The 27,097-nt window shown below is 44.6% G+C and overlaps 1 protein-coding gene across 9 annotated transcripts; it reads right to left on the minus strand.

Moving 5' to 3' along the window:
• Positions 1-776: 776 nt before the first annotated feature.
• Positions 777-25,297, minus strand: PRPF3 (pre-mRNA processing factor 3). 9 transcript variants are annotated; one of them, XM_050930392.1, is made up of 19 exons: positions 25,161-25,297; positions 24,316-24,396; positions 22,762-22,874; positions 22,449-22,520; positions 20,217-20,399; positions 19,063-19,193; positions 14,991-15,137; positions 12,854-12,937; positions 12,505-12,725; positions 11,186-11,492; positions 10,164-10,330; positions 9,341-9,423; positions 8,203-8,346; positions 7,246-7,345; positions 5,940-6,053; positions 5,059-5,177; positions 4,247-4,330; positions 2,623-2,684; positions 777-1,452 (listed from the first exon to the last, which is right to left on the minus strand). In XM_050930392.1, exons 4-19 carry the CDS (start codon positions 22,465-22,467, stop codon positions 1,306-1,308), a joined length of 2,112 nt encoding a protein of 703 aa, XP_050786349.1. In that variant the 5' UTR covers positions 22,468-22,520; positions 22,762-22,874; positions 24,316-24,396; positions 25,161-25,297; the 3' UTR covers positions 777-1,305. The 9 variants fall into 9 exon arrangements, with proteins under 9 accessions (XP_050786349.1, XP_050786347.1, XP_050786348.1 ...); XM_050930390.1 differs by having other exon boundaries at positions 22,762-22,891; XM_050930391.1 differs by lacking the exon at positions 24,316-24,396.
• Positions 25,298-27,097: the final 1,800 nt, after the last annotated feature.

A 27,097-nucleotide genomic window follows, 5' to 3' on the forward strand; every position in this document is an offset into this window, starting at 1 on the left:
CCTGAAATACAAGACAAACCAGCTCTGGCTGTAGAAGCTCATGCTAATGTTAATTGGAGAAACCTACTCAACATATTTTCCTTCTAATAACCAATTTAACTGAGACAATAACTGCTTCAGTAACCATAATACCATGTGCAGTACAGTTCCAAGCGCTGATCATACTGCTGCAATTTATAATGCTGCACAGGATATTACAGAGTTCCACGTTTTCCTAACTATTAAAGTTCAAGCTTCACAACTCTACCTCTTCATACTTGTCTGCTTGTCTCTCCAAACATCAGCCCTCAACTGCTGCTACTCACATCAGCTTCACAACAAAACAATTTTACTCGTCCTCCACTTTGTTTCTTATGCATGGAATATCCTCCCTCAACTCATCAGTAGGGCCAGTCCATTTTTCTCATTAAGTACATCTTCAAGATCCACCCTGTGTTATGCGTTTAAGAGATCAGCCAATTAATGATGGCTAGCTGAGCTGGCATCTTTTGCTTACCATTAGAGAACTGCCTGGGTCTATAAAAACATGTATTTGGTTGTATCTTTCTCCCCATAAACTTTGTTACTTCTCTTAGATTTTAAAATTGAGAGCAAGGACCATCTTCCCTCCATGTTTGTAGCAGAGTGGGCCCCTGACTGAGGCTACTGTCAAACAATCCTTCCAAATATACCCAAGCTATCAAGACTGATGAAAGAGCCAAGTACAGAAGAATGTGGTTTGCAGTGAGTAACAGCAGGCTAATTGAAACTCCCATGTAAAGAAACACATCTTTGACTTTCTTTTAAAAAAGTTTATTATGTAAATATAGGATGTGGGCTAAGTCCCCATCTCCTACTCTGCTTTACAAATTCAAATACTCCATACTGCATCCTCAGACCATTCGGGGCTGCTCCCAAACTGCCTCCCTGCCCACCAAAGGAACAATCTCAGATTGTATGCACCATATAGTTTGTCCAATGTCAGATCTCATCTACAGAACAGCTGACAAAGCAAGGAAATGTTTGCACCTCCATTTGAGACACCTGTATGTGAAGGACTAAAGAGACTACTGAAAATTTTCTCCACCGCTCCCATCTCAAAACTGAATTCTCTGGCAGATACCACTTTACAGTGGTTTTGCACCACAATTTCCAAGAGTTGGGTTTAATCTAGAAAACAGTGTAGCTGTGATTGTTGTTTTAAAAATATTTCTTTAATCATATGCAACGTACTGTGGGGATTTGAGGGGAGGAAGGGAATTCTGTCCAAGTTTTCAGCCAGGTATTGTTCTCAAATTAACAATGGGAACGCTGGGGGCAGCACCCTCAGTCTGTGGATTCCAACACAGACTCGCTCAGAGCCAGGTCCCAGTAGTGCTCAGCTCCGTGTTTTTTAAAGTGCTCCCGTGCCATATTTTCAGTGGGGCACTGCTTAAATTTCATTTCACCAAAGCTGCGATCCTTCGCTGTACCCTGGAATAGACAGAAAGAGTAAGTTTTCTGGTGCATCTTGCTGGCAGGAAAAACCACCAAGCAAATGCATCAACAAGCAAATGCAACCACAATTACAAGAGGAATCAAGAATAAACCTCTTCAGAATTGAAAAAGTAATTTCTCAGGTTTCTAAACAAGTGTTCAGAGAGGAACTATGATTTGCATAATTAAATTAGTGCTATTTTTATTTGTGCAGAGGTGAAAAGTTGTGTAGAAACATGCTTAAATAAGGGCAATTTCCACTGTCACTTAGTAATGTTTTCTTTTAAATGAACTGCCAGGAAAAGAGACTTTCCTTTGATACGTCTGCAACAAACTGAAGTGTTTAAGAGCACTTCAGTGGCCTTAACTGAAGTTACATGTTTTATTCCAGTCTGTGTCCATCTTTGTTTGGCATACCCAGTGTCCTTTATTATGCCATGCAAGATTATCTCCAAAGACTGTGGAGATGCCAATATTTTTATATAGCATCTCAAAGGATGTGATCATGAAAACTGAAGGGTGCGGGCCCCAACCTCAAGACACTTGGAACACAAGGGAGTCATATAGCCACAATACTTCTGGCCAGGACACCTCCTGAAAGCCACCAACTTGCTTCCTGTCACTAGTTAGCCACAGAAAGCATTGACTGCTTTCTCCACCGCAAGGACTGAGTATACTACCTCCCTCCACCAGAGCAAGAGAGTCTGAAACCCAGCTCTCCTGCATTGCAAAAAGCAGCCAATAAGTTAGCTCTGGGAAGCTTCCTTTGAATAGCAATTAGATATTTGAATAGGATCATGCATCCTCTGCATTTCTCAGCATTATACCTTTCCAAATGCAAAAATATTCCTGTGTGGACTAGACAGAGAAAGTCACCACATTGTTTTCTCCATCTGAATGAGGTTTAAAAAGATAAACCCGAACATTTCATATTGAAACCCCATGGCCAACCTAATTCAATCAAAACAAAAATCAAGTGCCATCAAGTTGGTAGTAAAATACTTTGTGCATAGTGATTTGCAAACAGAAGGGTGCAGCAAGTCACAAGGCTTTATAGCTTGCATGCATGTTTTAATACTGGCAGTACTGAAAAGCCAAGTGACCCAGAAATTAAGCACTTGAGCCTAAGGCCTCCAAATGCTCCTTTAATTCAAGATCATAACTTACCTCCCAAACCAGAGAGCACTTGTTTGTCTTTTTAACAGATTCCTCATCAGATTCATCATCATCTGAAAAAAAAATAAAGCAGATTTTAGATCTACAGCCAATAAGGAATTCCAGGCAGTCACTAAGAAAGCACCAGCATTAAAAACACAAGTCTTTCCTACCCTAGAGCTCTAAGCAGGGGCAGTCCTGACCACATTTCTATTCTCATTTCACTCAGAGAACTTCTCCCCTCGAAATCCAAATTACATATCTGCTATTTAGACTAAGACTTTTACATTTCCCTCATTCTGGGCATGCACACGCCTTCACCTTGCTCTACTTGTGTTTAGGGGGGAAAGAGTCCTACATAGCTATTAGTAGTTATGTTATACCTAACTTCATAATCTGACATTTCAAGCACAAAATCGAATTCAAATACTGTGGAAGATCTAACTTACTTGCACAGAAGATTCAGCAGTGAGTAGATCTCTCTATCACATTTTTATTCCCATTTCAGGCTCCGTCATGTGCCTAGAGCAGTGATACTCAGATCTCTGGTTCAGGAGCCAAATTAGCAACCAATATTACCCAAAAGAGCCACAGTAGTAGCTGGCTACAGTACCATGTATTCATATTTAAACAGTATGACAGGGGAAATAATAATAAGTTTTTATATATATTATTCCCACAGCAAATAAAACAACTTAGTGCAAGTTGATAACTTAATTGGTTAATAACACAGCAAAAGCATCCTGATTGGGTAATTATATCAGTGTTTTAATATCATGTGCTGCAAAGAGCCACAGGATACAGATTAAAGAGCCACCTGTGGCTCCTGACCGTCAGTCTGAGTATCACTGTCCCAGGGCAACAGTTACAGCCATGGACTGGTCTCTCACATTACACGCTACACAATTACAAAATATCTATTACAGGAGTACCCGGGGGTCATCCAGTCAGGATCAGCTCCCCTATTGGGCTGAGCATGCACAGAGCATGTACGAAAGCACAGGCCTTGCCTGGAGAGCTGACCCATTTAAGAAAACTGTTGGCCAATGGCATTTACACAGGCACTACATTTATAAAGCAGTGGTTCCCAGCACTGTCTGTGTACCAGTATTAGCCAGGGCTATGTGATTTGGACTCTGGGCTCCCACTTCCTGTCTCACGGATACATACCTGTACTGGGTTCTAGATGACCACCCTGAGTGCCTCACAGAATTAAGACCCTGAGAGTATTTGCCTCTCCAGTCTGCAAGGACTAGGCTTCATTCAGCAGTACACACACATTCCCATACTCGAGTTTGTGTTTTTTCAAACCTGGAGTCTCGCAAATGCAAAGCCAGCTCAAGCACTACTGTGTGTTAGAAAACATACAGCTGAATAGGAGAGGCTGACACAGTAGAAGGCAGTCTGGAAAACTGATGTAAACAATAGTAAGGCGCATAAGCCAGCACTGAAGTTCTTGGCTTTGTATCATCTATATCACAGTCCCAGTGTTGGTTTGATCAGATCGATTATGTTCTGCAGAAGGATTTGCATAGTAATGGCTTCTCTGCCAGGCTGCAACAAAATGACCCTATTGCCACTTCTGTACAGTCACACTAGCCATGTTTCATATACATCCACATGTGTCTATGCTTACCATCTCCCTTTGTGCTCGATGTCTGCTCATCCCACTTTATTCGATGGAGCATAAGACGTTTGAATTTCTTCTGTGCTTTTGGGCCTGGAGAGAGAGGAGACGATAGTCATTTTCTCTCAGTTCTTGCTCAATGACAACTTCAATTTAAAAGTCCTTATAGGGTTGCGTTCTGCCTCCAAAAAGCAGTGAAAGCTAATGACACCTGAAACCACGGAGGAAAAACTAAACACTCAAACACACACTCAGTTCCAGCTAAAAACCCTTGGCAAAGAGAATACTGTAGATCAATGACAAAGAAGTATAGTCTCTAACCTAAGCACAGGGCTTGGGGACAGGAACTCTCCTGTGGCCTTTGGCAAGTCACTTCACCTCTGTGCCATCTCAGCTTCCCTTGCTGTAAAATGGGGATAGTATCTCACAAAACGTGCTCTGAGACTGTTTATAAAGCACCGTGCAAATTGGAGGCATTGTAGCAGACGCAACCAGGGCTGGCAGTTTTCCTGAGAAGCTATCACCGTCAAAGCACTGTGACTTCAAATCTAGCAAATTTAACAATGCTGAGTTTCTTAAACATACAGGCTAAAGTTTAAATATTTAGAGGATTATTTGAAATACTTAAGTAGCTAACATACTTGACTACCCAAGGGCTGGTGCGGAGTAAATCTAAGAAGCATCCTGAGTAGAGCAGCTTAGTATCTCCCTTTACTTCCATAAATCCCAGTAATTGGTAATTTAAATATTTGGTATCCTGGTTGGAAACAAGCTTTTGAAGGTCTAATGTTCTAACCAGAAAGTTCACCCCCGAGCCTTACCTCCTTCTACTACCACCACGTTGACATCTTTGTGTAAAACCACCACTCCTGTTAAGTACAGTTGCCCAGCATTTGCTTCAATTTTGAATTTTTTTGCAGGGTTCCCCAGATTTCTGACTCTGAGGATAGAAAAGCAAAAGGTTTATCTATTCGAAAAAGGAACTATGAACAACAGAGAAAAAGGGTTCCCTTACTCTCCTCCAATTCAGTCCAGTAATTATTCTCACTTTAAACTCTCCGGCACTGTGGGGGTATACAAAAAACCTGATGCTCAACAGGGTTTTATTCAGTGTGGAGCAGGGACTATATCTACCTTTCTACAGCACCGAGGAGAACAGGGTCCCATCCTTAGTTTAGAATACATTATTACATATATTACATCATAATAGCAGCTTTCATCTGACTTTTGAATGATGTTTTTATCACATGTCTGGAATTTGGTTCCATTTCCAGCTTTGCTTGTGACACTGGACATTCCATCTCCCAGTCTCTCAGGTTCCCTGTCATTAGGATTAAAAGTCATAAAGTGCTTTGTGATCCTTGGATGGAAAGTGCTATAGAAGCACTAAAGTATTAAGAGACTTTCTGCATTCACCTTGAATGCTCACGCAGAATGAGTGAAGAATGGAGCTACCTTTTCATTTATTTACTTTTGAGAAAATGGGGCTCTCTCTCTCTCTACCATAAAATAATTTGAACAGCATTCAGTGTTTCTAATGGAGTTCAGGGAGCCAGATGACAATAGCCTTGCATGAAAGGAACACTCCATATTAGCACTCATTTATAGACAGGCATCTGTCATCTGTATTTATAAAAAGTCACATGGGAAAAACATCTGTTGAGACAAAGCACCTCTAGGGTCTGTGGGAGAAGGCACTCACCTGTACACAGATATATGCACTCCCTGTGAAATATCTTCTTTAAGTTTTTTAACCTTCTTTGCTTTTCTCTGTTCTGCTGTTAGTTTTCGTGCAGCATTTGCCTCTTCATGAGCTCTGGGTGGAAGGAAAGAGACAACAGGTAAGCAGAAATGCAGCTTGTTGGTTGTTTGTTCAGAAAACTGGAAGGGGAGTGAGCCTTGGAGTGTGCCTTGTAGACCCAGAGTTAGGAACGGTGACCCAGGCTCTGCCCAGACCCGGCTGGCTTAGAAGCATGTGAGTGGTCCCAACCCATTAGATCACAAGAGACTGGTTTCCATCCAGGGGGAAACTGGACCAGGTTGTAACAAGTATGAATAGTGGTACTGAAGCTTCCTGCAACATGACCCTTCGATTTGCTTTCAATGCCTCTAGTGATGAGAGATCAATCCATTTAGTCCTTGGCCTCTGCTGAAAGAGAGCAATTAGTGCCAGCTGTAATGGTGGAAATTTGTGGTGTGAACTGGATCAAAACCCACCAACTAATTTTAAATAGGTCACTAAACCACCATCAGATGGTACAAACTTTCAGTCAATACTGCTAGAGGCTGCATTTGATCTAGTGGTGATGACACATAAGGCCCTATATCATTACCATAGCCTGAAAAATCCAGCCATCTGGTTATTTGTACTTTCAGACTGCACATATGAACTTTTAATTCATGTACTTTGCTTTAGATTAGTTTCTTAAAGAGCCTACTCAGTTCACCTTTATTATAGTGAAACCTTTGCATTTCCCAGATGACTTCCTTCGAGAATGAATGTGTGCATACTCCACCTAACATTACTGTGGAAACACTGCTGTCTGGATCAGTCAATTGCTTAGTATTAAACCAGAAGATACTCAGTGTAAGTGACTGAACATAGTGAGCTCAGGAGGACCATGCTTCAAAGTCATTACTCCACAAGCAGTTGTTGAAGGGTCTGTGAAGTGAGTCAGGGTCTCAGTCCAACTCCCAGCAGATAGCTGTCCCTACTCAAAAGCCACCACTGCAATTGGGCCTCTTGCTGACAGTTTCAGGACAAGGGGCCAAGAACGGACAGATCAAGAATACTCAACCCTCTTCTAGCTCTCAGAGAAGTGCCTTTCAAGACAAAGCTGAAATACATTGTAGGGTCATCATCTGAGCAAAATTTGCCATTCCTTCTCCCTTTGCTGCATCTGATATGTGCTTCAGCTGAGGACTTTAGTCTCCAGGGCCGTCAGGACACCACCACTACTAAATCTACTTTAAAATAAAGTTTGCTTATTCTAGAACATGCAACCTACTTCTGTCTCTTTGCCATCTGTGCTCTAACATGAGCTTCCACTTTTGTTGGATCCTGAACAGCTTCTGTCCCCAGTACTCGCATCAGGTTAGAAATTCTTACTGCAAGGGAAATGGAGAGACGAACATTTTAAAGGGATCTATCAAGTACCAACATGTCATAATTTGTGTCAAAAATGCAAAAGGCATCTGTTACTTCCTGTAAGTATAAGCTTAAAAATGAGAAGATCTTCAGAATAGAAGTTTTATTTTAAATAAAACTGAGCAAAGATTGTAAGAGTTAAACAACCTTGGGGGAAACCATCTGAAAGAAAGGTACAAGTTAATTTGTAGAGGAGACCAGATCTCCCCTCTAAGGCTTGCTTCAAAAGGCTCCCCAGCATTATTTAAAAACAGCCTTCTGTAGCATCTTTTGTCAGGCTCAAAATGCATTACAGAATTACTAGCTACAAACACACATCACTTGTCTCTGAAATGCAGGTATTTCGAGGCACAGCGTGGCAACTGACTGACAAGACACAGCAACAACACATGAAATTTAGTAAAGAGCGGTTCCTCCGTCTGAGCATTCCATGTAGTATGTACATTTGTTGTACCACGTTCTGCCTCTGTGCAACACTAATGAAGTCAGAGGGGTTGGATGGGGTATAAATCACCCCAGAATGCTGTCCTATGCACAAGGGGGAATTACTCACTGAAATTCTATGGCCTGCGTTATGCAGGTCACACCAGATGATCATAACAGCCCTTTCTGGACTTAATTCTATTAATATACATGCATGAATGTAAATTCATGAACAAGGTAGATCCACAGGGGTTCTCTCACACAACTCCTTTGTCTACTGCAATTTACCAAAACGGTGTTTTTAGCTAGCCAATGTATCACCATTTAAAGATATAGAGTATGTTTTAATGCAGCATTTTGCATTCAGACTGTTCTCCACAAGGTAGTCACCTACCTTTTGGTTCAGGAGGCGGCATTAGGCCCAGCCTGACTTTCTCCTGCAGTTCCTTCTGTGCTTCTCTCCGCGTCTGACGTCGTAACTTCTTCTGCTCTTTTTTAGTTAGATAAACGCCCAGAGTCACTGGTGTGTCACTGTCCACTAGGAAGGTAAACCAATGAACAGTCACTTTACATTTCCCCATTCCACCAGGGCAGGACCAAATACCGTTTATAGTCATTACTGGGAAAAGGAAAGGGAAATAGCTGCAGTCTAAGAGTTATAACCAATTCCTCATGCTCAAGGCTAAGGCAGCCCAACACCACCATTTTTGTCCTCCAGTCTGCTTGTAACCTATAACCCCCCCCATTTTTGGCATGTATGTCTGCCTCTTCGCTATCCCATATTAGATCATAGTTTCTCTCTGCTACAATCTGTGATCCTTGAGTTACTCCAGACTGTTTACATCAATGCTGAACCAGAAAACAGAGGTTACAATACGGTTTATGTTAAACAGATTAACCACTAATCATCTAAACCTTTCTTTACTATCCTATGTCCCTTGTCTGGGTCTGTGTTACCATGTGGATCACAGGAGGAATTTGGGGTATGTCTACACTGCAACTAAACACCTGTGGCTAGCCTGCATCAGCTGAATCAGGCTCACAGGGCTTGGGCTGTTTAATTGTGGCATAAACATTCAGGCTTGGGCCCACCCCAAACCCAACCATCCATACAGCAATTAGACAGCCCTGCAGGTTGAGCCCGACTCAGCTGACACTGCTGTGCAGACACCCATAATGTCCAAGTAGCAATAGCCATCCCCTGTACCACATGGGAGTCTATTAGTTTCCAATATCTAATTGGTCACTATGCTTTTAAATGTGATTGCCTCCACTCTTTTTGCAGACTCACCTTCCTAGTCTTAGCTGTCTCACAACCCTAGCAGAGCTCTACGTTCTATCATAGCAGGATTTCTTTCATGGTGAGAAATGAAGTCAGTGGTATTACAAATGGGGAGGGTCATAGCCTGGTTCAGGTCTCATGTTGTCACTGGTTTGGAGCACTTGAAGGGTCTTGCTACAAAACTCCCTGTATACCATGAATTGCTCAAGACTACAAAGAGGCCTCTAACTAGACTGCTACATAATAGTACCTGGTGGGCTTAGCTGTGCTGGGTGTTCCACAAGGTTTGTGATCCCAAAGTAGTTGTCTCTTTTAGAGTAGACTCCAGCTGTTCTAAAAAGAGGAAAGAATTTGTGTATCACTATTTGTCATCTTAGCGCTGGCTTCCCTCACTTCCTTCAATGTTCCACAAGCCACAGCATTTGGCGAACAAAGCAATTTGCCCCACTCCCCCCAACCACCACAATACTATTAAACTTACACAAGCTGCTGAGAGGTACTCTAAAGCCAAGAGTTCAGGGGAAGCAGGGAGATGCATGGGTCCTACATAAATATTAACATCCCTCCCATTGCCCCAAATATTCTAAATATTGATCTTACATTTAGACATTAGAGGCAGAACTTTCAAAAATGCTTAACTGACAATCAATGGGGCTTGTGCTCCAAAGTCATTTAGCTGCTTTTGAAAACCCCACAATGGCTTTTAGCCAAAATCGCTCTGCACACAGGAATTGTTCTCTCAGTCATTGGAATAAGACAGCTCTGGAATGGAATATGGCAGCTGTTTGGCACCACACCACACACTGGAGCAGGGAGCGAACACAAAATACAACTGAACCTCACCCGGGGAATTCAGGGGGGCAGAATGCAGTTACTCAAGCGGATGCATTTGCTTCTGTAAAAGATGCAGGAAAGGCTTAGGGCCCAATTTTCAAAAGCACTGAGCATTTCAGCTACCAGCAGCTCCCAAAAAATTTCAATGGAACCAGGGGTTGGTCAGCAATTCTCAAAAGCCAGGCCATTAGTTTCTTCTCTACAATAAAATTATCAAAGCCCACCAAGTAATAGCTTACAGGTCAAAGCCATTAGGGATGATATACGAATCCCACCACTCTATCTCAGGGATCTCTCCTTCTTTCAGCTCCTTTTTCGGGGTAATAAGAGCTAGTTTGGTAGAGGTGTGAATCCCAGTCTTTCTGGCAGCTTGAGAGATCTCTGCCTGTAATTTTTCTAGTTGAGCCTGAGAACAAGAGAGAGAGATGGTACAAGCAGGTCACTTACATGGGCACACGGAGAAATAGTGTAGCCTTTGAAAAAGCAATGCATACTGGATATATTCTTTTACAAGCTGATCAGGGCATGTCACAGAGGAAGCACAGAATGGAGCCTGGGACTAACGGGTTGTTTTGTGGAGGTTTGTGGGTGTTACACCTGCACAACCCTAACACACAATTGTTTTCCTAGATGATACTTTAAAACTAGGCTGGGCAACGTACTGGGAAATGTCTTAGCGATACTACTACCTAGCTCTTACATAGCACTTTCCATCAGAAGATCTCAAAGCGCTTCACTATTTCTTTGGGGGAAATCTCTTCCATGGTGTAACAGATCTCAGTATCAGAAAGGGTTTTCCCAATATCCAGCCTAAATCAGCTCTTCATTCCAAGAGTCCTCATTATACCTTACAACTGCACTAAATAGTTACTGCTATGTACACTTATGGTTTTGCACATGGTTAAAATGTAGGCAAGTTCTCTTCCTTTAAGTTCTTCCAGCCCCCAAATCATTTGTTTCTATTAAAAGTAGGTCAAAAAGTGCATTTTTCCATGGAAAATTTCAGCTCTTCACAAGAGAACTAAGTTCTTTGTGTTTTCAACAAAAAGTCAAAAATGCATGTAGAAAGACTTTCCACAAAAACTGAAAACCAATTTTCCACTGAAACACAGCTTTGATGGAAAATTTTCAACGATCTGTAGTGGAAATCTTTCTTGTCCCGAAGCCTCCATCGTTCTTGAATGGGACACGAGTTCAGTTCCCATGCCACCCCGTTTCTAGTGCTGTTCATTAACACCAGCACTCAAAAACTAGACAATACCTTTGTTCGTAACCTCTGAGCAATTTTTTCAAATTTGCCTTTGTCATGGAACTTAAAGGTGCGTTTCTGACGTTGGGATGAGGCTATGGAGACTCGAGGGTCAAAGTAAGTGTTGGATTCCATGTCTTCAGAAGGTTTCTCTTTGAGCTGCTGTTTAAACTGCTCCCTCTTCACAGCCCTGATGTTTGCTTTTAGGGTTGGCATACGGTGAGTCAACTCAATCTCTTTACCAGTCGCATCAACGGTTCGGCCTTGTTCGTCCAGGATCAATGGAGTAGGCTTTGTCTGGTCCTTTAGCTCTACTTTCCTGATGCAAGAAACATTTTGTTAAAATGCAGTCATACGGCATTAAACTCAGAGGAAATAGAGTGTATTGTGACCACCACCAAACAGGTCTTGAAAAGAGCATGGTCTGCTCTTTGGTGGTTTTCGCTAAGCCTTGTTAGTCAATATCTTATAAAGGAAACAGATGTGAAGCCATTTTAGTGCAACAGTAATCAAAAAGCAGGTGCCAGAATTATGATCCAGAGCCTAGAGCAACTTCAACTACTATAAGTTTGACCAAAGCATAAGCACAGAGGTTTCCAAATTTTGATCACTCATAGATCATCAATAATCTAAACACTTCTCTCTTCTTGATACTTCGGGGAACAGAGGTAAGTGTCACACACCATGAATGATATGGGTACGCTTACACTAGGGGTCCAATTCTCATTTACATCAAGATCTCCTTACACCTCTTTGGCAGTGTAAAGTGGTCCTAAAGCACGTGTAAATGTTAGACAATGAAAATGTTATGCTGCCAGAATGGCATCGTGTAACAATGTCAGCCCTGAGGCATTGCCCCCGGTAATATTTCCCACTGTTGCTATCATTTGTTTACTACACTGATGGCTGCAATGATGCAAGCACCAGTACAGTTAAGGTGATGGCGAGTGGTCTTGCATTCTAACCATTGTGCAATCTAGAAAACCCTTAGTGTAGACAAGGCCACAAGGACCTGATGTAGTTTAGACTACTCTTAGTTGACCCTGAAATGGACTGAACATTCAAAGGACAACTACAAATGTTACAGTAGAGGTGAACAGCAGCAGACAGACAACATCCAGAAGGGCAATGCCTGTCCAACATCACTCTCTGGTGCGTCTATCATTAACACAGAGCCGCCAATTATCCAGTTTATGAATCCACGCCAATACACAAGAATTTTTGGTGGAAAGGCAATGAGGAAGGCTGACAATATGCACGCCTAACATTTGTCTTGTTCCTATAGGAAGTTATCAGGGGTGCAGTGTACTTGGCAAGCTGATCATACTCACGGAGGTGCAATTCCCATTGCATGCAGGTTGGCCAATCCCACCATGTTGGCATTGCCAATGAGCCCAGGTTTCAAGGCCAGCTGAGCCTGGATTCGGGCCTGCAGTTCAGCAGCTTTCCTGGCTTTCTCAATTGCATCATTCATGAATGTGGCTGCCTGTGAGGGCTGGATGGTATTGCCGATGGGGAGACGCTCTGGCTGGGATGAAGAGGGAGTTTTTGGCTGGGGAGAGACATACACTGTTAGACACGTGTCAGAACAACCATGCAAGTCACTGTTTAAGGAGAAAGGCAATGCATCCATTTGAATCCTGTGACAAAGGATCTGCCCTTTTGCTTTCCAGGCTGTACCTGGGGTGCAGGAGGACTGATGAAACTCAGTTGCTTTTTCCTCTCCTCAATCTGACGTGTTGCTGCCTCCATCATTTGTTTGATCTGCAGAAATAAAAGTTGGAAAGTTAGGTTTCCTCCTCCTCACAAGAAGCCAGAAGGGCTAAAGCACTCTTCAGAGGCTCCTCACATAGCGGCAAATGAGTGCAAACCCAGCTACTAACCGGGACAATTCTAACCAATGAGCTCCAATTCAGCAGCAGCAACCCCGGGTAATCAGTGCTCACTGCCATGACTCGTTCCTTCCTATTCAGCTCACCCTACAGAAAAGGAGCCTTGTTTGCCTGTTTCATTTGTGAAGAGGGTTTTCCCCTCTCGAACTGTTTTCTTGGCTGAATTCAAGTGTTACCAAGTGCTTTGCATGTTCAAAGAGTGAAAGGACCTGCAAAATGATTTCCTGGTCTGTTCTTAATCAATTCAGTCTGCTCACTGACACTGCAAACTGTAAGAACTGAATTGCCTTTTCCTGGTGGAAATCACTGTTTCAAGATGATATACAGGAGAATCTCACTAATTCTAGAACACCTCTTCCACTAAATCAGTGACATTAATCCACGAACTAAAAATCTGCAGTGCTTTGAGGTTAAGCCATTACTGGTAAACTATTTCATGTGTCTGAACTGTTTGATCAGTCTAATTTAGATTAAGAGCTTTAGTCCAAGCATGTTTTCTGAATCTGCAAAATTCCATGTACATTTATTGTACTGTATAATTTAAAAAAATAATGAAATGTGCCAGATCATACAGATGGCATTCAGCTAATGAAGTTTATACTACACAACTGATTGTGAACACATTTCAGTGTAAGTCAACACTTCTCCAAACAAATGAAGGATACTGCATAACAAATGTATTTTCTCCATTTATTCACGATATAGTTTAGTTGTATTCATTAACATTTCATAGTATTTCATCAAACGTAGATTCTGTATGAGTAGCAAGTTTTAGCAACACAAGGCATCAACATAGCACTCTCTCTGCCACTCTGTTTTTGAGAAATGGCAAAGAGGACTGTAGTGGGGTGGACTGCCTCACTCCTTGGGAGGATGGGCTGTGGCAGGCCAGGGAGCCTGCGCAGCCCAGGAGCCAATCAGAAAAGGGCTTATGGGGAGCCAATCAGGGCCCAGATTGGAAGGAGCCAATCAGGGCCAGGCTCACCCATATATAAAGACTGCCCAGAGCAGGAGCAGTGAGTCTGTCCCAGGCCTTCCACAGGGGAAGGTCAGTCTCCAAGGGGGACACTAGCACTGCTGACAGCGCAGTGCTGAGCAGGCTCAGGGAGGCTAGAAGCCTCTAGCCCACAGCTGCCAGGCTGCAGGCCCTGAAGGGAAGGGCCTAGCAGGTGCAAGGGGCCACAGGGGAAGCAGCCCAGGGGAACAGTCAGAGGAGGGGAAAGAAAGAGGACAGCAAGGCTGACACCAGAGGGTCCCTGGGCCAGGACCCAGTGTAGAGGGCGGGTCTGGGTCCCCACACTTCCTCCTTGCCATACACCCAGCCATTGGCCGTAGGGAGCGGCCGTTACAGCCTACGCCAGATCCTTGACAAGAGGGATTAGACTTTGGGGAGTGTGGTTGCACATGGTGGCTGGAGTGGAGAACTGCTCATCACCGATCCCTGGAAGGGGGTCCAGATGGACTAAGGGACACTGCCGGAGGACAGTGGAATTGAAGAGGACGCCACCAAGCAGTGAGCAACGCGGGTCCAGCGACAGCAGCAGAGGGCAGAACAACGGACAGGACACCACCAGGAGGGGGGCGCTCCACTGGAATCGAGCTAATTCCTGAAATCACCAGCAGGAGGTGCCACGGGTGGTGAGTCCCAACCCGTTTACAAGGACTATTAGACTTAGGAATTTGGGAACTTCTATTGAAACTGGCCAATAGTAGCAGCAAGCTCTGAAAAGGACACAGCGGAAAGCACTTGCCATTAGTTTTCAAAAGAAGGATGCGCTAGGCCCCGACATTCAAATTTCTAATCATGATATGAAGTATGATACCTGAAACTTTTTTGTTATTCCCTCACACAGAAACTAAATATTAAGATCCAAGATCTCTGTTTTTTGGGAGGTGGCAGAGGAGAACAGCCTGATAAGACAAACCTGTAACTTGGTCAGCATTCCAGGACTCTCTGAAGGCGGGCCTGGGATAACTTCCGGCTCCTCCTCTACCTCCTCAAAACGTGGAATACGCCGCTTCTTAACGCCGGAAGACTCCTTGGAGATCTCAGAGTCATCACCAAACACATCCTAACAGAACGGGAACAAGACAAGATAGCTTACGATCAATGATAAAACAAAGCTACTCAAGGCTACTGATGAAGACAAGCAACCACCGCTTGAGTCCAGCAACTTAGAATTTGAAAAACATTTTGGTCAAGCGGTCACAGCAAAGGGCTTGAACCCAAAACTCCTATGTTGGATTCTTAGCCCTGCCCTTTACCCACTGTGGGATCAGGAGCAAATTTAATCTGTCTCTCGTTATCTCACCTGTACAATAGTAAGTGAGATCCATCTAAATGGATGGTGGTGATGTGGAGGTTAACTATTGTTTGCAAAGCACCCAGATCCTTGTGTGAAAGGCGCTACCATCCTTCTGCTTGGGTTAAAGAGTTCCTAGATCCATCACTCTTCCCAGTAAGCCTGTGTGTTCTCTCACACACCTATCCAGACATAGATCTGATGTACAAACTGAACTGATTTAACTAAATTGGTTTCTAAATCTCAAACTGATTGAAGAGTCACTACAGAAAGTAATTTTCCCCCTGCTGAGACTCACACCTTCTTGTCAACTGTTTGAAATGTGCCACCCTGATTGCACTGGCCTCATTAGCATTACAAAAGTAATTTCCCCTCCCTTGGTATTCACCCCTTCTTGTCAACTATTGAGAATAGACCACTTCCACCTTAATTGAATTGGCTTGTTAGCCCTGACCCACCCACTTGGTAAGGCAACTCCCACCTTTTCATGTGCTGAGATATATTCTGCTTACTGTATTTTTCACTCCATGCATCTGATGAAGTGGATTTTAGTCCACAAAAGGTTATGACCAAATAAATTTGTTAGTCTCTAAAGTACACTAGGACTTGTTTTTGCTGATACAGACTAACACAGCAATCATTCTGAAACCTGATTTAAGAGCATGTCTACAAGGAGATTGCACTGATTTAACTAAACTGATTTAGTTAAATGGGTGCCATTTGTGTGAGGAAGCAAGCCCTTAATCTACCATACAATAGACATACTGTATAATAAGTGAATATTATTTGAAAAGAAGATATACAAACCGGTTGTAAGCGTTAGTTGAAATCCCCTCTTCACTATTATGGTTCATATTCTACAAGGACACTTCCTCAGCCAGACACAGGTACTTCTTGGAATACCTACAAGTTCAAGAGAAAGGACTTGCCCATAGTATAAAGTGTGTAGACCATTACGTTTTAGTTCCTGAAACTTCCCAAGCAGTGATCTACCCCATGAAATGGTACAAGTGAGAGAGGAGAAAAGAGGGCCAGACAGAATGCTGAAAGACAGCTAACATGAGTATTATCTAATGTTTTTATCATTCCTCTGTCCACCACTACAATTCTAATTCTGTGAGCATATGTAAAAGCAGGGCTAATATTTTCAAGGGAAAAGCCAGAAAGGAAAAGTTACCCTAGTTATACCACCTTGGGCTGCAATTCCAGTAGATCCCCTGCTAAGCAGGGCCAGGGCAGATCAGTGTCTGGATGTGACACTTCTAAGGAAGTTAACTCCAGGAAGAGGAGCTGGTGATTCAGTAGATTACACTCTTCTCCTTGAGTCAGTGCCCCACCAGTATGTGTTTGGGCATACTGTGCTACTAGGAGGGCTGAATTTCAGATTAGATACAAAACTGAGGGCCTGGAATGCTTTTGGTCATTCAAGATCCCAGAGCACTTTTCACTAGAGATGGGGCATTAGCCCCAGTGCCCAGTCCAAATCCCAGCTTGGGTATCTAACCTACCTCCATAAGATTCCCCATAGCGTTTCAACAGAGCGTAACGGTCTTTCCTTCCTGTCCTATGACATTGTACAGTGTTCCTATTTGATGCTAAGTAGCATTCTCACATGATGTGGAAGCATGTTCCAGTTGAGTAAAGCACTGTCTTACAAATGATTTGTAACCGAAGAGCTCTGGGATCCATTTGCATCGGAAGTGTTACAGAAGAAGAAGATAATCAAAGTGTAGACTGCAATCCATCTGCCAAAAGATTCATCTGCTGAACCATCTGCTTTGCAATGGGATGTCAAGTGGCTGCATGGCATAGTTCAGATATTCCAGTTCCTTGTCTCCCCAGTATACCAAAGGAAAGAGACTTGAGATCTGGCCGGGACAAAATATGATGGCTTACTGGCTTTCAATCTGAGGACAGCTTGGCAGCCTATGTGAAATGAGTTAGTGAATTTCAGTCTAGTTCCTAATTAAATGTGCCCACAGCACAAAGATGCCACCAGGTAACACTAGTTGACTCCCTTCTTGACAGTCTCTGAGGTGCCAATGACTGAAAGCACATTGGCACTGAAGGCACTGCATTGCTTTAATTAAAACACTCTACACCAACAGAGGAGAGTTCTCCTGTCAGCACAGTTAATTCACCCCCCTGAGAGGAGGCAGGTCCATGGGAGAAGCCCTCCTTCCAACATAGCACTGTCCACCTGGGGAGTTAATTTGGTACAACTATGTTGCTTGGGGTGTGGATTTTTCATACCTCAGAACAATAATTATACCAATATAAGTCTGTAGTGTAGACCCAAGCTATGGAAGATTGAACTTCCCATCTCTCTCCCCTGGGAAGGATGGGGCTCACTCCAGCACATTGGCAGGGAGGCTTGCATTGCTGCCACCTAGGCTGTACCTGTTCTGGGGATAAATACCTTTTTTTACACTACTATTTAACCAGTGAATTAACTGAAACCTGGAAGAGGAAAGTTAAGTAGACCCTTCTCTAGCACGTTTTAAAGCCTCAGCCAGGCAGAGAAAAAAAGTAACAGTTTCATACAAAAAATATTGAGAAGTGCAGGCAGTCCCTCTCCTGCTACAAAGCACTTTCCCACAGACACCTGGAAACGCACAGCTGAGAGCCCTATAAGGGAATATACTAGGTACCTGGAACTGTAAAACGCGACAGAGTCCTGTGGCACCTTATAGACTAACAGACATGGAGCACAAGCTTGCATGGGTGAATACCCACTTCATCAGACGCATGTGGTGGAAATTTCCAGAGGCAGGTAAGTAACTGATGAATCAGGAACTGATACAATGCAAAACTTCAAAAAGAGAAATATAAAATGCCATGAAATAGGAACCTCAGGAAAAAAGTGAAAGGAAACTTACTTTAAGACCAGGGAACAGCTTGTCGAGTAACCATTTTTAAATTCTGTATGCAAATGATGAAAAAAATTGTAATTTCACGGTCAAAAGCAAAATCGTCAAGATAGTGGGGAGAAGTAAAAGACAACTGTGGATGCATGAGACCTTCCACCATACCAGTCAAATGTTAGATGGGAAAACCACCAGAACACTAGAAAACCCTTGCTGTATTTCAGGACCTTGAACTTTGGTGGGGAAGAGGTTGCCAGAAAAGTTGCATATTGTGGATTCCAGATGAGCTTCAGAGCACAGACAGAAGGTGAAAATCCACAAGGTAACCCACCAACATTCATTCACTGACAGTTGTGAAATCATCAGTTTAGATTTTATGATGACACATCTGAGTAAGGAAGAGCAATGGAAAGTTACTACAAGCTGTGACCGACCAATCCAGACTCCTAACCTCTAGTTAATGAAGACTCGGCAGTATGGCAAAAATGCAGTGCGAGAGTATGAAAAACAGCAGAGAGCCACAAATTCTGCTATTTAAGCTCTTCTGTTCCGTTAAACCTACGAGGGGATTGTTAAAGAAACCAGATGCTCAGGCTTCCAAGTCAGGACATGGTCAGGGAAAGTATTTTGGTACCTCATGGCACCTCAGAAGAAAGTAAAAAGAACTGAAATGTAAAGGCTCACACACTTCATTGTAGAGAAGGGTCTTTTCTCTTGAACTTTAAGCATTATAAGATGTGCCTTTCTGGAAGAGGAGAATGTGGTAAAGTAACAGCACTGCATTCATGGCCTTTAACAAACAATACAACAATTAGTCCTTAGCTTACCTTCAATTCTCTCTTTCGGTTCCGGTCACTGTTGGATTTTGAGTGCCTGGAGCTTCGTCCTTCCTCTACAGCTTCAAAGAGCTTGTCAACAAACCGCAGAGTGGAATCATCAAGAAAAGGCTTCAGATGGTCTGGCAAGAAAGAGAAATTTGTGCGACTAGACCATGAATGTTATTGGAGACAGGAATAAGTGGATGAAAATTATACTTCAGCCTCTCAGTTCAGACTGCCATTCCCCCTGACATCTAGAATACATGACCTGTGGGTTTTCAGATTCCATGCAAACCTCTTTTTAAGGTAGTCTCTAATACTGACTACAGCAAATTTCTTCAGTTTCTTTAACAATGGAACCTTTCAACTGCATTTCCTGTCTTGTCAGTTTCTGTAACACCCTTTAGGTGGTTTGGAAGCATCTTAGCCAATGCCACCTTCTGCCAGGAGGAAAAGGGGAATACAAGAAAATCTGTCCAAACTAAGTTTCTATTACTACATATAGCTAGTGAAGTAAGTCTGAAAATATTAAGTAAATAAAAATTGGCTCTGAGCTAAGAATTAGCAAGGACATTCTCAGCTCAAAAGGGATGTCACATCCATGAAAAGGGGGTTCATCTAATGGAAACAGTGTAAGAACCTTAATTAGCGATGAAGAAAAAATTTGCCACATACAGTTCAGCACCACTAAAGTCAGGTGAAAAAGTGCCCAAGAATAAGGACGATAAATTCAAATCTAACTTAAAGACCATTTCAAATGCAGTGCAGCTCTTCCAGTTCCATTTGTAAAGCTCACAGCTACTCATAGGAACAAATACTCATTTATTTCAGATACAAATTTGAAAGCCTCACTTGGTTGCTTTCTAGACCAAGATACAGTGTCTATATCGTTAGTTTCATTTTCCGGAGTGATGCTTCTATTCCTTTCCCTGCTTTGCTACCATTTAACTTGAAGGCATGGTAGGATACAGTTTATATGAAACACTTCCCAAAAAAATGGATTGTATTGCTAAATAGAAATCCTGAGAGATTCAAGAGGTTGTCATTTTTAGCTCCTACTTCATACACCTCCCTCTCTTTTTCTCAAGGATCTTTAATACTCCTAAACACACAGCAACGGATGTGGGTGTTGAGAGCATTGTAATGAAAAGCCGAGGACATACCAGCTGCTTTCTTTTTGTCCATGCCCTTCCCAACACAGTTCAATGCTGCAGTGACCACAGTGGGTTCTGAGAAACCCAGGACCCGCTTCACTGTCTTCTCGATCCATGGCTTCAGCTCATCCAATTCCCGTTTAGACAGCGACATCTTCACCGGCAGGCTGACTTCAATTATTTGAATTTTACCTATAAGAAAAATGAAGAGTGGGAAAAGCATCACTTAGATGAGAGACTGGTGGAAGGCGCAAAGCATTTTTTTTTTAAATGTATTTCTTCCTAGAGACCCCAACCAATGTTGAGGTGCTATTGTTCTAAGCACTGTATAAGACAAGGAATAGTCCCTGCCCTCATGACTTTACAATCTAACTAGACAAGACAAAGGAAGTATTAGACCCTCATTAGAGATAATCTCTCTGTGCGTTAGTTCCCTGAGCGGCTTTCTCAGAGTTACACAGGAAATTGATGGTAGAACCAGGAACTGACTCGAGATCTCCTGAACCCTAGTCCAGTGCCACAACTACAAGGCCAATCTTTCTCTTGTGGAGGGTGTCAAAATGACACTCTTGGAGACTATGCAGTGTTGTTATGGCCATGTTGGTCCCAGGATATTAGAGACACAAGGTGAGTGAGGTACTGTCCTATTTATCCATAGGGCAGGTAACAGGTACCAGCAACACAGTTTCCAACTCCTACAGACTTAAAGCCTCATAGATGCCCCCAGGAAAGAGGGGAGGGGTTCCATCTTCGTGGCTCATTCAATCTTTGGCTTGTGCCAAAGGGAGCCAATTAGCGAGAAACAGGGTGGTAGATTTGTGATGCGAACCCTTGTCCATTAGTCACTAGACTGAGACCTATCCAAACTTATTGCACGTACACCACTTGCACTTGATACATTAGAATAGTTTTTACACTATTTTGAGAGGGGACAAGTCCCTCTTAGGCAATGTGGATGAAATAGACTGAAGATCTCAAATCATGTTACAGACATTAAGCCTCACAACATCTACACGAGGTAAGCATGTGCAGCCTTCCACATTAGAGGAAATTAAGGCTGACTTGGCTAAGGTCACACAGCAAGGGGACATCTCCCAGGTCTCCTGACTCGCAACCTCACTATAGATTCAGACTTTAAGGCCAGGAGGGACCATCATGATCAACTAGTGTGACCTCATGCACATTGCAGGCCATAGAACCTCACCCACCCACTCCTGCAAAAAGCCCCACAACCTCTGGCTGAGTTACTTAAGTCCTCAACTCTTGATTTAAAGACTTCGAGTTAGAGAAAATCCTCCATTTACTCTAGCTCAAATCAGCAAGCGACCTCTGCCCCATGCTGCAGAGGAAGGCCAAAAAAAACCTGGGTCTCTGCCAATCTGACCTGGGGGAAAATTCCTTCCAACTCAGATAGGATGATCTTAGTCTAAAAGATCATCTTGCCTCACCAGGCATAAGCACACATACATGTATCACTGTGCACATGGCCCACACCCTGGAAATATTCACAGGCATGCTTAAGCCTGAGAGCCCCTTCTGCAAACTACAGGCCCATATTCCCCATCCCTACCATTCTGAATCTAATGGTGAGCTACAGATTTTGGAGACAAGCTCTCTCTCCACTATCTGTTTGAAATAGAAGCTACTATGTCAAGAGGATTACACTCTACAAATGAAATAATGTTTAATTATGCACCCAGATACTGATTTGATTTGGAAATCAAGCTCCCTTTACCTAGAAAGAGGCAGTCTTCTTAAGGAAATATGCTCGGCCTAAGACATTTCTTCCCTACAAGAAAAAATCTGTAGGTAATTCTGTACTGTATAATTACAAAGTGTTACAACTGGCCCATAAAATCAGAAAGTGAGTGACAATATTTTAAAATAAAGTTGTTCTCCAAAAAATGACTATATATGAAAATAAGAATCAAGATTTTCTGTTTGTACAGTCAAGATATTTTCTAAACTTCAAAGAGCAAGGAAACAAAGCAACAGTAGAGGATGCCTGTGGGCTACATATAGCTACATTTCAGTTATAGCTGCTTGTTGAGTCAGACAATATCATTTCAGATGATGACTGTTAAATGTTAACATTTGATACTCATGATCATTAGTTCAGCTAGGTTAAGAGCCATTATTACATTTCATAAAAACATGTTGCCATGTTAGTATCCTCATTTATATATTGTAAAAACAGGTTAATATTGCTATAAGAACGACTTGCGCCTTGATAGATTTTACCTTCAATTATGTAATTCATTAAGACCTACTAGAATACTCAGCCTCAGGCAGGGTAGCATGATATTTCAGTATCTGAAGAACAAAGAGTATGTATGAGTATTCTCCATTATGTACCACCGACAGAATGAGAACACTATCTTTCAGCCGTGCAAGTATTCTACAGACAGTTAAACCTTGCATATAAGGTCAAATGTGTGTCTTATAATGTCTAAGAAAGTTGACAGCCAAAATATAATAGAAGATTTCTACCAGGTGGTCCAATAGTGAAACTGCACAACACCTGTATCTCATGTTAAGGTATACACCCACTAACCTTCTTCACTATGTTATTCCTCAGTAAACGGATAATCTGAAATTGATGTTCTCACAAAGCTGTTGTCAAAGCAACTGTGGCTCCTTCAGATAAGCAACATATTTAGCTTCATTCTGTAAAACATGTATGCCTAAAATTAAGTAAAAATTCTAATTATAATTAGTTTCCAAAGGCACAGTGAGATGTACAATGCCTCCTTTCAATAGAAACCCTTTTGCTCACAGCACTGCCCCAATAAGACTACTATTTTAAAGGTCTCAGTATTAGCTATGTTAAGGCTAGAAATCTAGATGCCTTGAATCGGACAAATTTAACTCTAATAGGATAAGAGTGCTCTTATATCTGCAGACAATTTTACCAAATTCTGCAAATGAAAATTGTGTACTTAGGAAGATCGGGTTGTCCCCCTCATTCCCAATTACTTCTTTCTGAGAAGCAACCTAGCACAAATGTAACATGCTTATGGGCAGACAATTCTAATCTTACTCATTTGCACTGGCAAAGGTTAAAACCCACACAGACATTTTTTTTGGTTGTCGCTGCTGTTCCATTTTATTTTATTTAATAAAAATGCTTGTTTATCCAGAATGAAAATAAATGTGCCAATTTCCTCCCCACCATTATGTGTGTACTTTGAATAGTCAGCAAAGGAGGCAGTGTAGTCTAGTGGTTAGAGGCAACATGGGAGACAGGAGTCCTGAGTATTATGCATGGTTAACTGTGTGTTGTGTGAACAAGAAATTCCTTATTGTTTTACATCTGCTGCCTCTCAATTTTATTGTTCTTGTTCTTGTGTACTCAAAGAACTATTATCCTCCCTAAAGAGGCACTGCTGCTACAAGTAGTATCAGGAAGACCCAAGTTTAGAATCACTATTAAAGAGGATGCTTTTTGCCTATGATGCATAGAGAACAGGAGATACAAGGGGCAAAAATTCCTCTTGACAAAACCATCACTGTAGCAGATTGATGGATTGCCCCTCCAAGTCACTTCTAGGCTAGATGTTAGAGAAAAATAACTGTTTATATAGCATGTTCTCTCCAAAGCACCACACTGATTTTTTTGTCACTATACTCCTGTAAGACAAGTTACTATTACTAATTTTCTAAGTGACACAGAAGAGTTAAGGGACTTGTCTCAAGACAAACAGCAAGTCAATAGCAAAGCTGAGATCAGAACTCAGAAACCCTAACTCCCAGTTGCCTGCCCTAGTACCCAAATCACACACTTCTTGTGTGAAGGTGCGAACACTAAAAAATGGGAGTATGCAACAGAAATAGAGTGTAAATTGGAGCGCTACTCAATCCGGGCCAAAATGATATAGGCAGCATTTCTAGAGGAGTTTGAGATTGTTAGTTTTGAGGTAGATGCACAAAACTTGAGTCTGTTCAGAGACTTTCGAGACTCCCAGAATCATTCACTAAGATGTTTTAACTTCAAACATTGAGCTAATAATTCACTTGCGCTTTATCAGTTATATTTATGAGCACAGAGGGACAAGGGACATGGTGATGAGACAGGGGTACCAGTGATAGGTCCAAGACAGCACAGTACCTCACACCCGAGGCACCAGAGTGTGTGTTGCTCATGCTCCTGAACAAGGGAGTCCTTTAGGATTGGGAAGATGTCTGGGGTCTAACAGATAATGGAAAAGAAGGGAGAGTGTGAAGACAGATGAGGAAGGTACCATGCTATCACCAAGACTGTCATTTATCAACTCTGGCACACAGAGTGGAGACTCCCCACTGCACCAGGACATGGGGGTGATGGCCAGCCAGGACATGGGGGTCACTATCAAATCCTCAGGAGTATGAAGGACAAGCTGGGGCCTTCCCTCTTCCCTGAGGCCGGGGGGGGGGGAGGAGCTGGGGGCCTCCTCCCTTCCCCAGGGCCTGGGGGTGCAGCAGGCAAGTAAACAGAGGTTCCTGTCACCGCATCAGTAATATGAGGAGCAGGCTGGGGGCTCCCCTCTTCCCCAGGACCTGGGGGGAACTGAGAGCTTCCCCCTCTCCCCAGGGCCTGGGGGGGGGGGCAGCAGTCCAGTAAATGGGGGTCCCTGTCACCACCTCAGTAATACAAAAGGCAGACTGCGGGCTCCCCCCTTCGCCAGGACTGGGGTGAGGGATTAGGGACCTCCCCCCTTCCCCAGGGCCATGGTGGGGGTGGCAGGCCAGTAAATGGGGGTCCCTGTCATCGCCTCAGTAATATGAAAGGCAGGCTGGGGGCTCCCCGCTTCCCCAGGGCCGGGGGGGGCTGGGGATCTCCCCTCCCTTGGTCAGCGCCCCGCGCGCACACCTGAGGCCTGCGCCGGCCTAGCTCAGCCCTCGAGCCCCGGGGATCGGATCACGCGCCCGCGACCCCCCGTCCCGCCCCAGCCCGGGCTCCCGCCCGCGCCTCACCTCAGCGCCGCCCGGCTCTGCCCCAGCCCGAAACTTCCGCTCCCCGCCGCGGCGGCGGCCTCGACAGGACTCGCTGCGACGGACGGAGACGGAACGTTAGGGCGGAAGCGGAAACGGCCGCGTGAGGCCGCCCCGCGCACTCGCGGGAAGGAAATGAGGCACCAGCACGTGACGCAGGAGCCAGAACAGCAATGTGGTGATGGGGGGGTATGGTCACGTGACGGAGGAGAGCCAGCCTGCTGCCCTATCACGTGAGGGTGACGAGGCCTACGCGTCTGGGTTAGTCACGTGACTGGCGGGAAGGGCGGAGCCGAGCGCCTCCTGTTGCACGTCAGGAGCTGCTGCAGGGCGCGCGGAAAGGGAGAGTTGGGGCCAGGAGATCCAGGGCGGCTGGGATCCTGGCCCCACCACCGACGGGGGCCGGGGATCCAGAGGAGCCGGGGTCCTGGCCCCACCACCGACGGGGGCCGGGGATCCAGAGGAGCCGGGGTCCTGGCCCCACCACCGACGGGGGCCGGGGATCCAGAGGAGCCGGGGTCCTGGCCCCACCACCGACAGGGGCAGGGGATCCAGAGGAGCCGGGGTCCTGGCCCCACCACCGACAGGGGCAGGGGATCCAGAGGAGCCGGGGTCCTGGCCCCACCACCGACAGGGGCAGGGGATCCAGAGGAGCCGGGGTCATGGCCCCACCACCGACAGGGGCCGGGGATCCAGAGGAGCCGGGGTCCTGGCCCCACCACCGACAGGGGCCGGGGATCTAGAGGAGCCGGGGTCCTGGCCCCACCACCGACGGGGGCAGGGGATCCAGAGGAGCCGGGGTCCTGGCCCCACCACCGACAGGGGCCGGGGATCTAGAGGAGCCGGGGTCCTGGCCCCACCACCGACGGGGGCAGGGGATCCAGAGGAGCCGGGGTCCTGGCCCCACCACCGACAGGGGCCGGGGATCCAGAGGAGCTGGGGTCATGGCCCCACCACCGACAGGGCCGGGGATCCAGAGGAGCTGGGGTCCTGGCCCCACCACCGACAGGGGCAGGGGATCCAGAGGAGCTGGGGTCCTGGCCCCACCACCGACAGAGGCAGGGGATCTAGAGGAGCTGGGGTCCTGGCCCCACCACCGACAGGGGCAGGGGATCCAGAGGAGCTGGGGTCCTGGCCCCACCACCGACAGGGGCCGGGGATCCAGAGGAGCTGGGGTCCTGGCCCCACCACCGACAGGGGCCGGGGATCTAGAGGAGCTGGGGTCCTGGCCCCACCACCGACAGAGGCAGGGGATCTAGAGGAGCTGGGGTCATGGCCCCATCATGCACAGGGACCAGTTTCAGGAGCTGGAGGGCGGGGGACCCAGAGGGGCTCAGGTTCTGGCACCCAGCTTTTGCAAGGGCTAAGGGAGAGGGACAGTGTGAAGCGGGGCTGGTTTTAGTTCTTGGTCCCCAGCTTCCCCGAGGCCCAGGAGGGGCATAGGAGAGAGGGCTGTCAGCTTGGCAGAAGCCTGCCCCCATGGGACATGTCATATATGGGCCATGGCAAAATCATGGCAATGCCTTGCTGTGTTATGCTATCAAATCACCTTCCTGTTCCTCCCATGGTCCTGGCCATGCTGCTCTGTAGTCAGCAGCAGGTGAGAATGTCATTGCACCATGCAAGAAAGCCAATACAAAGCACTGTAAAGCTGACACCAGCAGTTACCGCATCACAGCATTGCAACTCTATGCCAGAGTTTCCTTATGGTGGCTCATGAGTTTAGCAAGGCATGTTAAGGTTATAGCATGGGTCAGCAACCTTTCAGAAGTACTGTGCCGAGTCTTCATTTATTCACTCTAATTTAAGGTTTCGCGTGCCAGTAATATATTTTAATGTTTTTAGGTCTCTATAAGTCTATAACTAAAATATTGTTGTATGTAAAGTAAATAAGGTTTTTAAAATGTTTAAGAAGCTTC

Source organism: Gopherus flavomarginatus, chromosome 20 (genome assembly GCF_025201925.1).
Source record: "Gopherus flavomarginatus isolate rGopFla2 chromosome 20, rGopFla2.mat.asm, whole genome shotgun sequence".
Classification (NCBI taxonomy): Eukaryota; Metazoa; Chordata; order Testudines; family Testudinidae; genus Gopherus; species Gopherus flavomarginatus.

Bases quoted from the DNA above. Each gene is read 5' to 3' on its own strand.
- PRPF3 (XM_050930391.1), bottom strand. The intron at 12,938-14,990 runs GTTTGTCTTATC...TTATTTCTGCAG, and splicing joins GAATGCTGACCAAGTTACAG to ATCAAACAAATGATGGAGGC. The intron at 5,178-5,939 runs GTGAGTGCCTTC...TTCTATCCTCAG, and splicing joins GTGCATATATCTGTGTACAG to AGTCAGAAATCTGGGGAACC.